The 18,077-nt window shown below is 38.0% G+C and overlaps 1 protein-coding gene across 6 annotated transcripts in view; it reads left to right on the top strand.

Annotated features, from left to right (window-relative positions):
• DENND5B (DENN domain containing 5B) overlaps positions 1 to 18,077 on the top strand; it is a 203,166-nt gene that overhangs the window by 70,209 nt on the left and 114,880 nt on the right. For 4 of the 6 annotated variants that reach the window (XM_047740601.1, XM_047740603.1, XM_047740604.1 and 1 more), the window contains exons 2-3: positions 10,723 to 10,788; positions 13,861 to 13,970. In XM_047740601.1, the coding sequence (XP_047596557.1) occupies positions 10,723 to 10,788; positions 13,861 to 13,970 (176 nt within the window). The remainder of the gene's footprint in view (positions 1 to 10,722; positions 10,789 to 13,860; positions 13,971 to 18,077) is intronic. The other 2 variants (XM_047740602.1, XM_047740606.1) reach the window with 1 other exon arrangement.

The raw sequence follows: 18,077 nt of genomic DNA, 5'->3' as shown, positions 1-18,077 counted from the left end.
TAGTGTTAACCCTTCTTTTAAAAAAATAAAATTAAAAATAAAATTTAAAAAATAACTCAGGGGCGCCTGGGTGGCTCAGTGGTTTAAGCCGCTGCCTTCGGCTCAGGTCATGATCTCAGGGTCCTGGGATCGAGTCCCGCATCGGGCTCTCTGCTTGGCAGGGAGCCTGCTTCCCTCTCTCTCTTTCTCTCTGCCTGCCTCTCTGTCTACTTGTGATCTCTCTCTGTCAAATTAAAAAAAAAAAAAAAAAGAAAAAAAAATCTTAATAACTCAGGGCTTTGAGATCATCTTGAGGGTTTTCTTCTGTGTTTGTCTTACGGCGGGAGGAAGGAAGACTTTGTTTTTCCTATAAGAGAGAAATTCTACTCTCCCCTCCCATTTTTAATCCTTGGTTTTGGTTTTCTGTTAATTTTGAAAACTTGAGAAAGTGGTTAAAATGTTTTTCCCCCCTACCATAGGTGACATGACTTTTTTCTTTAAAATAGGCTAGATAGTAACTCTGGGAATCATAGCCTCGTGTGGAACTGGGAAGTTCCTTCCTAATCATTTGACAGGTCCCATTGTCTTCCTCCGAGAATACATGGACCATGATTTTATAGGTCTGTGCTATCCCCCAATTCCATTTAAGAACTGGAATCCAGGGACGCCTGGGTGGCTCAGTTGGTTGGACGACTGCCTTCGGCTCAGGTCATGATCCCGGAATCCTGGGATCGAGTCCCACATCAGGCTCCCAGCTCCATGGGGAGTCTGCTTCTCCCTCTGACCTTCTCCCAGCTCATGCTCTCTCTCACTGTCTCTCTCTCAAATAAATAAATAAAATCTTTAAAAAAAAAAAAAAAAGAACTGGAATCCATGCAGTTCATTTTAAAGCCTGAATGTTCTACCTAACAGCATATTAGGGGAGGGCCTTCGGATAAAAGTGCGTACTGATGAACCAACTCAGAGGTCACTTTTGCTTAGCAGCAGTTACATCAGCCGCAAAAAACTTCAGGTGATTGTTGGAATAATAATGCTTCTGTTTGATTCTTAAAGGAAGAGTTTCTTTCTTGGTGAATCTTACTAACATTTTTTGCTCTATTTTGCTCATATTATGATAATTCCATAGACCAGAGGTAGGGGAGCATTAGTAAAACACATGTATCCCTTGTGTATTCCTACGTTGTGATTTATATCTTTTATTTAGAGAACTTTGTTGATTTCTTATGCAGGTTTTTTGTTTTATTTTGTTGAAGAGGGTAAGAGGGAAAAAGTGGCATTCTTGTATATGTCCCTTGGTATCCCTGTGTAAACTAAACTGAGTTACTTGTTTCTGACTCCTTATAAATTTTTTTTGTTTTGTTTTTTGTTTTCTGTTTTTTTGGTGAGAGTATTGGCAGCAAAAAGTAATGAAGGGAAAAGTCTGTGTTAGCTCTGAGCAAATAACTGCTTCTTTGAGTCATACAGCAGAACTGTTTCAGTTTGAATCATCTTAGAAATCTAGCGCTATAGTGTTAACTTGTCAGCTATGAATATTTTAATGGCAGGTGCCTTTCTTTTGTTCCTGAAGGCAAAGGGTAGCTCTCTTGTTTCATTTTAGCAGAGATTAAGTTTTTAGCAATAAGGAAGATTTGCCTTATACTGTATAACATGTAGCATCAAATAATAACATTAATATGCTTTCCCAGAAATACATTGCATAAATGATCCTCATATAAGATAGATCTCTAATAATACTAACATGTTATTATGTAATCTCTATTTTTATGTATGAGGAAACCTTTGCTCAAAGAATGTATGATTTGCCCTAAGCTACTAGAGAACCCAGGGTATTTCAACTAGAACTAGAACCTTGTTTTCTTGGCTATGCTTATTATTTGAAAATCGCTGTTACATTTTTCAGAAAACTAAAATCATTTACTAAGCACTGATAAACACATGGTACTTACTATTTACCGAAAAATTATAGACCCTTTCCTCTTAGAGGGTTTTATAAAATCAGTTACAATACTTCAATGACTTTTTAAAAGTTTTTCTTGTTTCACATTTTACTAGAAAAGGGATAGGATGTAAAGCATGGCTTAGAAGCCAAGTGCTTTGTTTATTTCTCATTATCAGAGGACTGTTCATCTTGAATTCATTGCTAAGGTTATTTTTGCAAGTAAATAATCTGGTACTATGTTCTGTGCTTGGTGGTAGAATGCATAGTGCCTGATACGAATTTGTGTGGTCTCTGTGCCAGTCCTGGCACAGAACTTCTAGAACCGTGGTGATTTCTTAAGTAATAGGAGTGTTACCCTATTGTAGTAAAGATGAGCCTCTAGATAGCTTCAGGATAGGGGCTGGTTACCAGAGGGTCAGCCAGGCCTCTAGGGAAGGGAAGAGGTTATAGAGATTTGAGTTCAGTCACATGGCCAGTGATCAAATCAGTCCTGTGGATATAGTGAACCCCATTAAAAACTCTACATATCAGAGGCTCCTGGGTGGTGCAGTAAGTTAAGCCTCTGACTTTTGGTTTCGGCTCAGGTCATGATCTCGGGGTCATGAGATGGAGCCCTACGTCGGACTCTGCACTGACTGCTTGGGACTCTTTCTCTCCCTCACCCCTCCCCAACCTAAAGTAAATAAATAAATCTTTAAAACAAAAACCAGCTCTAGATACCAAAGGTTAGTGGAGCTTCTTGGTTGATAAACACATTGTATATGTGTATGGTGGTGGCAAGTGACACACCCTGATTCCACAGGAGAGAGTAGGAAAGCACTACATTCCCTTCCAGACCTCACCCTGTGTGTGCTTTTGTCTGGTCCTCCCGATCTGTAGCTCTTGTAATGAAACCGCAGTCAGAAGTAATAGTGCTTTCCTGAGTTCCATGAGCTGTTCTAGTGAATTATCAAACCTGATAGTCATGGAAGCTCCCAGATGTATAGCCAGCATGTCAGAAGAGCTGGTGGGCTGGGGACCTCTGAAGTTCAGGGCAGTCCCATTGGGGTCTGTGCCCTTTAACGAGTGACATCTGTCCCACCTCCAGGTGATAAGTGACAGAGTTAAATGCAGGTACCTCCACTTGGGGTTGAAACAATAACTGTGTTGTATACGCTTGGTTTCCAGTGAATAAACTAAAGTAATTAAAGTATATTTTAGTGTTAGCTAAATACAGTATGGCTCTTTAATTTTAGTATGATCAAGAATGAAATATATTGTGAATTTCTTAGAAATTCAAAACTTACTAGATTGATGTTGATGTACTTTTATTAATATCTTAAAACAGACTTTTAAGATTACCAGGGTTCATAGTTTCTTATTGATGATTCCTTCTCAGTAGGGTCTATGAATTTTCAGAGATCCCAGCTTCTTTTGCTTGATTCCCTTTATGACCAGCTACTTAGACCTGCAAGATTGCTAACTGGATTTAGAAGTTATGTTTTTGGAATGCCTAACAGGCCCATCATGGGTTAAAACCTATAGCCTTAATTAACAGCCCAGTAGTGGGTATACAGCTGCTTTTATGAAGGGTGGAGAGCATCCATTAAAAAAAAATGGTCAAGGCAGCGCCTGGGTGGCTCAGTGGGTTAAAGCCTCTGCCTTCGGCTCAGGTCATGATCCCAGGGTCCTGGGATCGAGCCCCACATCGGGTTCTCTGCTCAGCAGGGAGCCTGCTTCCTCCTCTCTCTCTCTCTGCCTGTCTCGCTGCCTACCTGTGATCTCTATCTGTCAAATAAATAAATAAATAAATAAAAATAAAATCTTTAAAAAAATGGTCAAATTCTGTACCATATTTAAAGAACTGACTTATTTATTTATAGGAGCATAGTAAAGAGCAATCTAGAAACTTACCAAGGAATAGAAGGCAAAATACAGTCAGGGACTAGTATCATGGTGAGAAGGTCAAGAAAAGAGAACACAAATAAAAAGTAGGGTAATCAGAAACACATAAATAGTTAACTGCTCTAACAATAACCCAAACTATCAGTGGCTTGAGATGGTAGAATTTTATTTCTCATCTGTTGTTTAATCTAATATAGGCCAGGGTGGGAGGGGCTCTATTTTGAGGCATTAGGTGACCCAGGTTTTCTTCCCTTGTCTGACCTTCCTGTCTTTTTATGGTCCCATTCCATTTGCATTTAGTTGATGGATGGCAGAGAACAGACAGGTATGTGCCTCAGCCTGGAAGTGACACACGTCAGTTCAGCTCATATTTCATTGGGAAGAACTAGTGCTTTGGCCCTCACCCAGATGCAAGGATATTGGAAGGGAAAGAACATGGATGTTGGTAAGCACCTGCAATCTGTCACAGATCCAGAATCAGTTATAGCTGAACAGTGGTGCTGAGATGATTGGCGTGGCTTATCCAAATGAGAATAGTTTGGGACCATTTTTAGGAGTACCAGAGGAGGGGAGAATGTAATGGAGAGAATGTAGTTTCTAGTGGTTCAGTGTCATGCATACAGCCTTACAAGGATAGAGTAGGTAAACTGTGTGCTAGGGATAGAAAGAGTGGTTACCTGGGGAGTACAATCTGTATCAGCCATGCATAGCATATGGAATGGGCAAAGTCAGCTCTCTGTGGAAGCCGTGGGAAGGCAGAAGAGGAGAATGTGAAATCCTCAGAGGGACTGGACTGCACTAATCCTAGCCACAGTATTAGTCACTGTGCCTGGTACAGTGTAGGCATTCTGGATATATTATTTGAATGAGTTTAATACCTCTTTTCTTCAAAAAACAAAACAAAAACCTTTCCCTTCCATATTCTCCTCCAATATAATCCATTTCTCGTCTTTCCAGCAAAACTTGCCAAAGGGTTATTTATACTCTCTGCCTTACTTCCTCTCTTTTCATTCTTTCTTGGAACAACTCCAGACAGCTTTTCACCCCTACCACTCCATAGACATCTCTTCATGGTCACCAGCGACTTCCATGTTGTCAGCTCTCCTTGTTAAAAACATTTTCTTTACTTGGGTTCCATGCTGCCCATGCTTCTGGTCTTTCTCTTTCCTCACTGATTGCACTTTTCATTTACTTTTTTGCCTGTTTTTATTTCTCTTCCTATCCTCTTAATGTTTATACTTGAGCCTCCCAGGAACCTGACCCAGGCCTTTCTCTCTTCATCTACATTCATTTCCTCGGTGATCTTATCCAGCCCTGTGATGTTAAATACCATCTATTTGATGCTGAATTTTCTAACTTCCCCTGAATTTTATTTTTTTTAATGATATATTCCTTTTTTCTTTTTATTATTATTTTTTTAAAGATTTTATTTATCTATTAGAGAGAGAGCGCGCGCAAGCAGAGGGAGCAGTAGGCAGAAGGAGATGCAGGCTCCATCCCAGGACCCTGGATCATGACCTGAGCTGAAGGCAGACCCTTAACCAACTGAGCCACCCAGCACCCCACCCCCCGATTTTTAAATTCATATTTCTAAATGCTTGCTGAAAAATTTCACATGGATATATAATACGCATCACAGACTTAATGTATCCCAAAGTGAATTTTTTTATTCCAGCTTCCCAACCCTCCAGCAAAAACCCTCTCCTTGTGCCTTGTTTCTCATTTCAGTAAGTAACTACACTACGCATCCAGGTGCTCAGACTAGAAACTGTAGTACCATGATTTCCTCCTTGACTACTCCTTTCTCTCACATCTAATTTGTTAGCAAATACCTCTTATGTCTTCAAAATATATTTAGAATCTTACCACTTCTCACTACCCTGACACTGTTTCCCTGATCCATACCATGATCATCTCTTGCATAGATTATTACAGAAGCCTCCTAACTGGTCTCTCCATTTTCTCTCTTACCCTCTACAGTCTGTTCTTGCAGCTGCCAGAGTAAGCTTGTTCAAGCTTGTTCAAGTGTTTAAAACACTTCAGTTACTTCCCTTGAAGAAAGAGCTTACCATGGTCTACAAGGCTCTGTCTTATGTGGCCATGGTGACCTCTCTGACTTCATTTTCTACCACCTCACTTAAATACACTGTACTGGCATCCTTGCTGCTTCTCTGTGGTGACAAGTTCATGGATGCCTCAGGGATTCTGCACTTGCTGTTTCCCCATCCCCAAATACCCTTTTCTGAGATGACCTCTTATGTAGAATTGAGAGCATACTCTGGAGCCAAACTGTGTAAGTTTGAATTTTAGAGTTGTCTGACCTTGGGCAAGCTATTTAACCTTTTTATGCCTCAGTTTCTACATTTGGAAAATGATAAAATAGTAACTACTTTATAGAGTAATTGTGATGATGAAATTATTTAATATATGTAGAACACTTAGAATAACACCTGCTGTATAGTAAGCACCATGTGTTATTTGTGAGGATTATTGTTAACTTCATCAGGTCTCACCTTAAATGTAACCTGCTCAGAGATTATTTAAATCGTGATAGAATCGTCAGAATGAATCATGAATATGCAGCCTCCTGGGGGATCTGTTTTGAAGAGGACAGCTCACTGTGATGTAGACAAGTCATGTGTAGGAAATGTATTTCTGTGAGTGTCACAGGAAGTATACCTTCATTTTTTTTTTTTTAACCAAAATGTGGGGTCCCCCTGCCCCAGGTTCCCTTTCCCTAGTCAGTCTCTCTTACAGGATCCACTGTTGTCCAGTATTCCTTCTACAACTCTAGCTCATGTCAATTCAGGCAGGGGTCTTTGGAGACAGACAGTTGGACCTATAGTGATAGACATAGGAGGGAGAAAAATTATCTCACCACCACATCCTCCCTTCTTCTTCGCCTCAGCATGGATTTCGTAGGGAGCATTTATAGTTCTTCATTTCCTCCTCTCGCCTTTATCAAAATACTGAGAAAAATTTATTGATTCTAAGTTTTCTGTCCACCATTATCTCTGTGCGCGCACGTGTGTTTGTGCGCGCGCGCGCACGAACTTCCCCTTTAAAGAGAAAAGGAACAAAATTTAAAAAGGACAGGACAAAAGAGATTACCTTTTAACTTCCCATCTGTTTTCATTATTCCTATCAGCAAGCTTTCTTTAAAACATCTAGACTAATGGGACGCCTGGGTGGCTCAGTTGGTTTAGCAGCTGCCTTCGGCTCAGGTCATGATCCCGGTGTCCTGGTATCGAGTACCACATTGGGCTCCTTGCTCATCAGGGAGCCTGCTTCTCCCTCTGCCTCTGCCTGCCATTCTCTCTGCCTATGCTCGCTCTCCCTCTCTCTCTCTGACAAATAAATAAATAAATAAATAAATAAAATCTTAAAAAAAAAAAAAAAAACAACATCTAGACTTCTGTGGTATCCTTCCAGGACAGGAAGATAGGGAAGTGTTGTGAGCCCTGCCCTTGTTTTCTGGAGAAAATACCCAGGTCAGACACAGGCCACAAAGGAAATGGATAACGAGGGAGGGAACTCATTGGATCCCTAGGAGCAAGTAGGTTTAGAGAAAGGGGGTAATGGGACCACTCAGGCTGAGAAATAGCTGCAAGGTTCACACATCTCACAAATCTTTCTCCATTTGGAACCCCACTCACAGGCTATTGAAATTCTCACCAGTGGCTTGGAGTTTGAGGGTACCAACTCCCAGTGCCAACTGAGAGGAAGTATGGAGTCACCAAAAAGCCAGATCTTATGCTCCCAGCCACGGTGAGAACTGGTGTGTTCTTGGTATTCTAACATCCTCTACAAACATAGTAGCAGACTCTGTATTATAACATATATTAGATGCTTTATGGGAGTTAAATTTTTGGAGCTCAGTCCTTCTAGAACTACCTAGTATATTAGGTAAAAATATCTGTCACATTTCTTTTTTAGTTATACATTATGTTTTTAAATATATGTGCTATAAAGTGGGCTTTGAAATCCAAATTTGACCAAATGGTGATTCACATTATAACTTTACATGAAGCAGATGCACTTATTTCACTGGAAATTCTCTGAAATATTTAGATATCGTTTATTGGACTTTGGTAATCTGCAGACAAGGATAAAATAATTGAATATCTAAATCTACTAAAAAGATTTTTGCTTATAAAAGTAAGTAAGTAAAAGTAAGTAAGTTGACCTGAACTAGCTTTCATATTTTTTTTCATATTTTTTCCTTTTTTTTCTTTTTCTCTGGTAAAACAAGAAACGGGAGCTTTGTGAAGTAATTGAACTATTGGTAAATATTCCTAGTGATACCCTAAATGCATCCAGGAGTTTCTACCTTAATCAGGGCAAAATACCTTTAGATGAGAGCTAGATAGGATTGTTAGACCAGATAATGGATTAGTTTCCCTACTTTGTATCTCGTTTTTGTGAGAGTGATATTCATTGTCAGTTGTAAAATTGATACTTGCTTTTTTCCAGATGGGGAGATTTTTGTGTCATGGCCTAATACTTCTCCACTCTGCTACTTTTGTACTCTAATGAGTAGTTATTCCTATAAACTAGAAAGGTAAAAAATATGTATAGTATATATCGAATGAGTGAGGTCTGCTTCTCAAATTCTTCCTTACTAGTCCCAGTCATAACAATTTTTTGCATCCCGAAAGTGTTCAGTATCCTAGAGGGAAGTATACTGACTTGAGTGCCCACTGGGGCACTCTCAGGCAGTGACCTTGCACACTGCTTGGGTGTATGTGTGGGGGCTATTCCAAGGTCTGTTTTGGGCCAGCTGTACCTGATGGTAAATGTCAGTATACCATCTGGCTGTCTGGAAAGATCCAAATAACCTCCTTGGTGATTTCAGGGTTTCTTTGGCCTTTTATAGTGGATCATTTAGTTCCTTTTTTCCTTTCAATCCAGGAGTTCCATAGGCTAACTTCCCCAGTTCTTTGTCTTTGTTGTTGTTTTGTGAAGGGAGAGTATACATAGGTTCTGCAAACCCTGATTGGGATATAGAACTCTTAGAATATCTGTGGGCACATATCCCCCCAGAGTAGAAGTTTAGCCTTTGTCCTGAGATCATTCAGACCTTTGAGGTATAGATAGGAAGATTCCCTGGCTATTAGAACCCTACTCATCATTATTTAGCTCTTTAAAGAGAAGATTGGAGGGGCGCCTGGGTGGCTCAGTGGGTTAAAGCCTCTGCCTTCGGCTCAGGTCATGATCCCAGGGTCCTGGGATCGAGCCCCACATCGGGCTCTCTGCTCGGCAGGGAGCCTGCTTCCTCCTCTCTCTGCCTGCCTCTCTGCTTACTTGTAATCTCTCTCTCTGTCAAATAAATAAATAAAATCTTTAAAAAAAATAAAGAGAAGATTGGATGTCTAAAAGTTGTAGACAGTTGGGTAACCTATTCGGAAGTTTTTATACTCTTCAAAACTGCAGAGCTGTTGAGAACTAGTGTGAATTTCCTTATGTCCTTACTGTGGTAAACTTCCCTCCAACAGTTGATACTTCCTAGTTAATAACACATGAAGGTATTAGGTTGATTAAATGGAATCTCAGTATAGAGCCTATTTCAGTTTGTGTTTGCATACAATGATTTCTAAAAGGTAGATTATTTACAAGATTGGGTATAATATGATTTTGTCCTTATCTTACATATTGGAACGCTATTTATTTATTTATTTATTTATTTATTTATTTATTTAAAAGATTTTATTTATTTATTTGACAGCGAGAGAGAGAGATCACAAGTAGGGAGAGAGGCAGGCAGGGGACAGTGGGGGAAGCAGGCTCCCTGCTGAGCAGAGAGCCCGATGCGGGCCTCGATCCCAGAACCCTGAGACCATGACCCAAGCTGAAGGCAGAGGCTTAACCCACTGAGCAACTGAGGTGCCCTGGAATGCTTTTTAAAACAGAATTGATTTTTAGAGGAGTTTCAGGTTTTAGAAAAATTGAGAAGATAATAGCGTTCCCGTATACCTCATACCCCCCCCATCCACACAAACACAGTTTTTCCTATCATAACATCTTACCATAGTACATTTGTTAGAGTTAACAAATGAGTTGATACATAATTGTTAACTAAAGTCTATAATATATCCTATTCAGGTTTCCTAAGTGTTTACTTGAAGTCCTTTTTTCTGTTGGTGGCTCTCATCCAGTATACCACGTTATATTCCGATATCATATCTCTTTAGGCCCCTCTTGGCTGTGACTGCTTCTCAGACTTCCCTTCTTTTTGATGTCCATGATAGTTTGGCAGGTATTCACCAGGTATATTGTAGGTTGCTTCTCTTGGGATTTGTCTGATGTTTTCCCCCAGATTATAGTAGAGTTATGGGATCCTGTGGTAAGACTGAGCTTAGCTTTGTAAGAAACTGCCAAGCTGTCTTTCAAAGTGGCTGTACCAATTTGGATTCCTTGTGTTGAATGAATGAATGAATGAATGAATGAAAGAGTTACTGTCACCTCATGTACTTGTCAGCATTTGGTGTAGTCCATTTTTTTGGACTAAAGCCATTCTGATAGGTGTGTAGAAGTTGGGATGTAATTTTTAAAATTGGTCATTTTGTCTTACTATCTTACTTGACTATGGAAACATTAGCTTTCTCCTGATACTTCTCTTCAAATCATCATTGAGAAGAATATATGTGCTTTTTTCCCATATGAATAACTGGTACAGATGTTTAAGTAGTATTTCACTTCTTACATTAAAATACAATTACCTATTCTTTATGCCTTCTTATTACTAATAGCTTATAAGCTGCATACTATTGGTGTTAAGCTACATTCCATTGATGTTAATGTCTCATGTTTATTACTTTTGTTTAATTTGTTATTCTCATTTTCCATTCTTTAAAGTCATTTTGCTTTTGTGTTTGTGTTTCATTGTTTATAAAGTTTTTTGTTTCTGTTACATTATGTAGTTTTGTACCAATGGCTAGAAGCAGATCGTCATGGCAAGAGCCAAGATGCTGCAAATACGACTTCAGGTAAAAATAAAAATAAAATAAAAATTTAGGTGTAGAAATCATTATTTTAAATCACCCCAAGCCCATCATAATTGGTTTTTTCCCCTCAGCTTTGTTTGGGCAAAAATAGGTATTATTTTATATTTCTTTTCTCTCATCTGCATCTTAATTTTTGTAAAGACCTCATTTGCTTCAAGCCTTGAAAAAATTATTCACTAGTCTTAAGCTGTCTTGGCAGATATATCCTATTTTCTTCTAAGGAAAGGCTGAATTGCAGCTTAAATTTAGTAACAGGTTATTTGGCAGTATTACCTGGAATTAAGTTTATATGTATTTGTAGTGGGGGATATTAATATTTGCCCAAGTTTATAATCTTTGTTCATTTCAGGATAGTGTTTAAAGAGGTGGATTTTAAGTTGAGTAAAGAATGCTTATGTATCATTTCAGTTTCCTGGGAACCCAAATTCTTAGACTGATTTCATTTCTCCTGCTAAGTCCTAGCAGTAAATTCTAAATTACAAGTTCATTTATAACATGGGTTCAAAAAGGAGAAGACTAGGTTTTTCCCCTCACCTCTCATCTCCAAAAGGCATCATCAGAATTCTTTTCTTTGGTAATAGTAGTGATAACTATATCCACTCATGTCTAAATCCTTAACAGTGTTATCAGAATTTCTACATAATTGGTTCTTCCATGAATTTACATCAAAATAGTATTTGCCAAGACAGCTATATATACAGCAATGACCTTTCCTCTTGCCCCCCTTTCTTGGCAGTCTAGTAGGTGGTGTGTTGGCAGCAGTGGTGGTGGTTCTGTTTTTCTTAGATTCGTGTTTCTGTTTCATGAGTCTTTCCATTTTCTTGTTTTTATAAAAAATTTTTCTCTCTTTGAAAAGAGTGGTTTTCCTTCTCTGTCTTCTGGGTGATTCCATTGTGCTTCAAGAGGGTGTTATGTTCTTTAGTTAACAGAATGTTATATTGAAAATGGTACTGTCATGGCTTTTCTGATTTATCCTCTGTCCCATAAATAACTTGATATATGAATGAAGATAATGTTACTATTTTAACCAAACTCAGGCAGGAAGTCATTTTAAAAAGGTAAGTGTTGCAAGGAGTTATATCTTGCGTTATGTGCTGTTTCTTCTGCCATGATAGTATTTCACATTTTATTTATACTTAGATAAAAATAAACATTTCTGGTATATGTTGGTGGGTGGAGAGGCATTATTGTTTGCTGTATATTGTCTGAGGGTGTCCTGTTCCTGTGTCAGTAGCAGAGTCAGCAGCATAGACCTTTAGAACCAAGTTTTGTGTTTTCTGTGACTTAAAGTGAAGTGAAAAGTGGTCTTTTTTTTTTTTTTTTTAAGATTTTATTTATCCATTTGAGAGAGAGTGAGAGCAGGAGAGATCACTGAGGGAGAGGGAGTAGCAGACTCACTGTTGAGCAGGGAGACCAACATAGGTAGGGCTCGATCCCAGGACCCTGAGATCATGACCTGAGCTGAAGGCAGACGCTTAACCAACTGAGCCACCCAGGTGCCTCTAGTCTTTTTCTTTTCTTTCTTTTTTTTTTTTTTTTTTGATGAAGAAATGAATAATCTAAAAATTCTTAGTGTTTCCCTGAGAATCTAGTGTCAGCTTAAAGAATGAAGTCGGGCATTCTGAACCCTGACTCTTTCTTCAGGCACACTGACTCATGGACAGTTCCACATTTTTCCATTGACTTTGTAAGCTTACTCAAGAGGCATATTGTCAAAACTCATAAACTGTCCTCAGGGATGCTTTTGACAGTTTTTCTTCTAGAAGTGAAAGCTCTCTATCTATCTCTTAGAAGATAGAAATATGGAGTAGAAAGATACAGGTGAAACATTTGCCTAGGTAAGTAAGAAATATCCAAAGGAAAATGATCATTAGCCAGGGCTTAAATTAGAAACAGTACATTAGTTGCTGCAGCTAATCTATTTAAACTATGTGCCTTTATTCAGGAAAGCTTCTGTGTATTTTATATTGCAGTTTCCAACAAGATTTTAGAGTGTAAGTTTTCCCTCCTTTTGTGATCTGTTAAGTTTCGCACTAAAAGGTGTTTTATATCCATATTTTCATATTTTTACCAAAAATGGAAACTGAGTCTAACTAGATGCCCAATTATGATTTATAAATTACTTGGTATTTTTACTTCTACAAATAGTGGTAAGTAGCGTTTATCTCTTGATATTAATAGTTTGTGTTTTACACTTAATTAGAACTTAAATAGAAAAAAACACAAGACAGAATGATATTCCAACATCTTCTAATTCTTCATTCTCAACTTTTTGGCATTGAGAATTTAAGAGCCATCCATTTTAACATATTTTATGGAACTCAGGCATTTGGGGGAAACAGGTTTTATGGGAATTAATTTGGTCAAGGAGATAAAGAACTGAGCTGACAGCTATAATTGAGGTTTTTTTATATGTAATAATCAAAGTATAGTCTGCCTTTGTCTTTCCCAAATTTTGACAGGTGAGAAATTTGGCTTAGAATAGCTTGTTTCTTTTCATAGGTTTGGTGTTGTCTACTAAACTAGACAACTCAGTAATGATGTTTCTGATTCTGTGAATTCTGTTACTTGTAAAAGCCTGGATAGAGTTACATTTGTTAGATTTCTGTGGAAGCTCAAGCAGAATTGCCTCATGTGAGCACAGCAGCATTGTGTCTGTCCAGGTACAGAATCTCAGGATCAGAAGTATGATTCAAGGTGCTCAATTCAGGATGTTCTGTTAATAAATTAGATGTTTCCGAGTAGGTTTTTTTTATCCCCACATACTAAAATGAGGACAATAATTAGGTTATAACAAAGATTATTTGAATAGATCTTTTAGTATAGTTGTCTGGCCAAGATGTTGAAATTCAGATTCTGAAGTTTTAAATGCAGATCTTTTATTAACAGCTCCTTTTCAGTTGTCCACTGAGAATTTTTACAACTCAGACTGTTAGAGGTAGAAATTGAATCCAATTTCAACATTATCAGTCAGTATATCTACAAAATAAAAATAAAACTACTACATGCTTTTGAAAAAATTCTAGGTATCAACTAATTAATTATTTGTTTTAGGTGAAAATTTTGACCAGAGTCCTTTGAGAAGAACATTCAAATCCAAAGTGCTGGCCCACTATCCTGAGAATATAGAATGGAACCCTTTTGATCAAGATGCAGTGAACATGGTATGTATTTTTTTTTTTTTTTAATCTTTAACCTTCTTTTTATTTTGTTAAGAATGACATTGTTGGGCACCTGGGTGGCTCAGTGGGTTAAGCCTCTGCCTTTGGCTCAGGTCATGATCTCAGAGTCCTGGGATCAAGGCCCACATCGGGCTCTCTGCTCGGCAGAGAGCCTGCTTCCTCCCCCTCTCTCTGCCTGTCTCTCTGCCTACTTGTGATTGCTCTCTGTCAAATAAATAAATAAAATCTTTAAAAAAAAAAAAAAGAATGAAAGTGTTTACCTTATTTCATTGAATGTTTTAAATAGACAATTCTTTAAGATCAGTAATATTGTCCTCGTTTTATAGATGTGGAAAATGAAGCTCATAGAACTTAAGTCACTTTTCCCACAGTCCCCAGGGCAGATAAGTGTATAACGGAATCTCAAAGCCCATTTTCTTTTTTTAAAGTTTTTATTTAAATTCCAGTTAGTTAACATACAGTGTAATATTGGTTTCAAGTGTACAATACAGTGATTTAGTACTTAAATACATCACCCAGTGCTCATGACAAGTGCATTGCACTCCTTAATCCCCCTCACCTATTTCACCCACCTCCCCTCTGGTAACCATCAGTTGGCTCTCTATAGTTAAGAGTCTGTTTCTTGGTTTCTCTCTCTTTTTTTTTCTCCTATGCATGTTTATTTTGTTTCTTAATTCCACAAATGGGTAAAATTATATGGTTTTTGTCTTTCTGTGACTGACTTATTTCACTTAGCATAATGCTCTCTAGCTCCATTCATGTTATTGCAAATGGCAAGCTCTCAATTCTTTCTTATAGCTGAGTAGTATTCCATTGTGTGTATATATAAAACTTCCTTATCCAAAAAAAAACTTCCTTATCCATTCGTCAGTTGATGAACACATGGGCTGTTTCCATCATCTGGCTGTTATAGATAGTGCTTCTATGAACATCTGGGTGCATGTATTCCTCAAAGCCCATTTTCTTTTCCTACTATTAAGCTGTGTTTGTGTTCGTATTAATTCATACATAGATGATTTGATAAATGGTAATATTTGTTTGTTTGCCTGGAGAGTTGCCAGATAGAAGGAACACAGTTACAGTTTTCTTATTTCAAGGAATGTTGTATGATGGGCTTTTAATGTGTCATATTCACAAAGTAAGGAGGAAAAGGAAATTGAATTCATCATTTAGACATTCATAAGAATTTTTTAGACATTAGTAGGAATTTATTTATAAGGAATTTTAATTAATGCAGTGAGTTACCATTGGTGGTTATAAGTCCCTTTAGAGAGTCTTAGAAATAGTCATAGTTTTCAGATTATTTAAGAAGGGTCCCACTTAGACGCCTGGGTAATATTTTGGGTAATTCCATGAATGGAATTCTGTGATTATAAAAATCATGGTGCTCCAAAGTGAGCAAATCAGAGATCAGGCATACCAGGCACAGAAATAATTAAAAGTGGACTGAGACACTGGTAGGTATAGTTCTTTTTTAGTATTTTAAAGGTAGAGCTAAAAGATGCCATTATGATATGATACTGTAAGGGAAAGAAATTAATAGATAGTAGATACCTGCTAGGTATCTCATGTCCGTTACTTCACATACATGCTGACATGTCCCCTGTTAAGAGTTCTTTCTCATATTTTACAGAGATTACTAACCCAGAATTACACAGGGAGTCTCAGGTTAGATCCAGATAATTTTTACTCTGTAGCTCACTTTTCCGCATCTACATGCTGCCTCCCTCAAAGAAAAATGATGTAACTTAGTTTTGACCTATACCAAAATGACATGGGTCACATTGGACCTTTTGTGGTATTTCTGTATCACAGTAAATTCATTCCAGTCTGAGTTTGCTACAAAGAGGTAGTAGCGTGGTACTTTTTCTAATAAGTACAAATGCACTCTGACTTTGATTCTTCACAGAACATAGTGTAGTTATGTCTTTAATCAGAGATGCCATTTTGCTGGAAGTTAATACTGTGGGGCCTAGCCTCATCTTTGGTGAAGACTGTACCATAAATATTAAGTAGAACACAACTGTTTGTCATATTTATGACACTTGGAGGAGTACATGGAAGCTTCTGACTAAAATAGTCAGCAAACAGCAATGACGAAAAATAATTTATCAGCTGCTATGCCAGCAAATTAATAGAAATATATTTTTAGGGGCACCTGGGTGGCTCAGTGGGTTAAGCTGCTGTCTTCGGCTCAGGTCATGATCTCAGGGTCCTGGGATCGAGCCCCGCATCGGGCTCTCTGCTCAGCGGGGAGCCTGCTTCCTCCTCTCTCTCTGCCTGCCTCTCCGCCTGCTTGTGATCTCTGTCTGTCAAATAAATAAATAAAATCTTAAAAAAATATATATATATATTTTTAAAAAAGAGTGAATGAGGCAATGGAAATCTAGATAAGAATGTAAATAGATTACAACACTCGACTTCTTAAATTAGAAGATATTTCAAAGTATAAATTCATCTGTGACAAATTAGAATGGTTTTTACTACAGTACAATTCCATAGTCGTTTGGAACAAAATGCCACACTTGGGGTGTTTCCTTTCTGTTAGTCATTTGAATGCATTAGTAGTGAGACATCCATGATAGTTTTAACCTTGGTCTGTAAAGCATTCATCTTTAAAGCAGTTACCAGCTTCCTTAATCTGTTTTTGTTATTTTCTTTCTTCTTGCGTCTGGGATTATTTTATGTAGGCAGCCGGAGTCTCCTATGAAGAATAAACACATAGGCTTGTGTTTTGACAGTTAAGCATCACATAGCATTTTGGTTATTGCTGCAGATCCAAAAGGATTTGCTGACATTCCATGAAAATCTCTGAAAAACATCCCATTAAACCAGTCTGCATTTGGGTCATAGATTTACTGCCCTTAATTTCCTCTGATTTTTTAGCAAGTACACTTGTATGAAGCTATAATTTATTCCCACCTAAAGGTATAAAGCTTTCTTCTTGCCTTTAGCAAAATCCTACTCCAACGAGTCATCACCTTCTATAATATCAGTCTTTTTTTTTTTGGTCAGAGAGAGAGAGGGAGAGAGAGCAAGCACAGGCAGACAGAATGGCAGGCAGAGGCAGAGGGAGAAGCAGGCTCCCTGATGAGCAAGGAGCCCGATGTGGGACCCGATCCCAGGACGCTGGGATCATGACCCGAGCTGAAGGCAGCTGCTTAACCAACTGAGCCACCCAGGCGTCCCTTTTTTTTTTTTTTTTTTTTTAAATTTATTTAACAGACAGAGATCACAAGTAGGCAGAGAGGCAGACAGAGAGAGAGGAGGAAGCAGGCTTCCCACTGAGCAGAGAGCCCGATGTGGGGCTCGATCCCAGGACCCTGGGGTCATGACCTGAGCCGAAGGCAGAGGCTTTAAACCACTGAGCCACCCAGGCGCCCCTCAGTCATTTCTTTAACAAGCAACAGTGGTGCTTTGAAAAAGGGTCATTAATTTCATACAGAAATTAAATCCTCCAAAGCAGTGAACTTTGTTAAATTAAAAAAAAAAAAAAGAAATTCCATGAGTGTCATGCAAATATAATAGAAAATAAATGTAAATGACAAGTGAAATTGTTTTGAATTAATTGCTTCTTTATATCTCTTTTGATTACTGATTGAGAGATTTTCATGAAAAAAAAAAGGGAGGGGGAAGTATCATAAAACAATACACTAATGCTATACCTAGAACTAACACATTTCAACATTAACAAATTTGCTTCAGATCAGTTCTTTTTCTCTGAAGCAGAGAATTGCAAGTGGAACTGAAGTTCCCCTGCCTCCCCCTACCCCATTTCAGATCTCTTTGAGATAATCTGCATATTGGCATTCATGACTATTTAATGTTCTGGTCAGTAGATTTTATCCTTAAGAATGTAGTGAACCTAGGGATTGTTAGAAAGAAAATATGATCAATACCTTTTTAAGCAACTTAAATGAAATATAAAGATTCTGTTTTGTTAGTCAATTCTAAATGAAACATCTGATATATGATATTTTAAGTAACTAAAAGACTCATAACTGTTAAAAAGCTTTTTATAATCTATAAAGCTCTAAGTTTATAATTTACTGTTTACTTTGATCACAAGGGTAGGGTGGAATGTCGAGT

This window comes from Lutra lutra, chromosome 8, assembly GCF_902655055.1.
Source record: "Lutra lutra chromosome 8, mLutLut1.2, whole genome shotgun sequence".
Lineage (NCBI taxonomy): Eukaryota > Metazoa > Chordata > Mammalia > Carnivora > Mustelidae > Lutra > Lutra lutra.
Note: the sequence above shows the minus strand (reverse complement) of the source record. Positions and strands in the feature narration are given on the sequence as shown.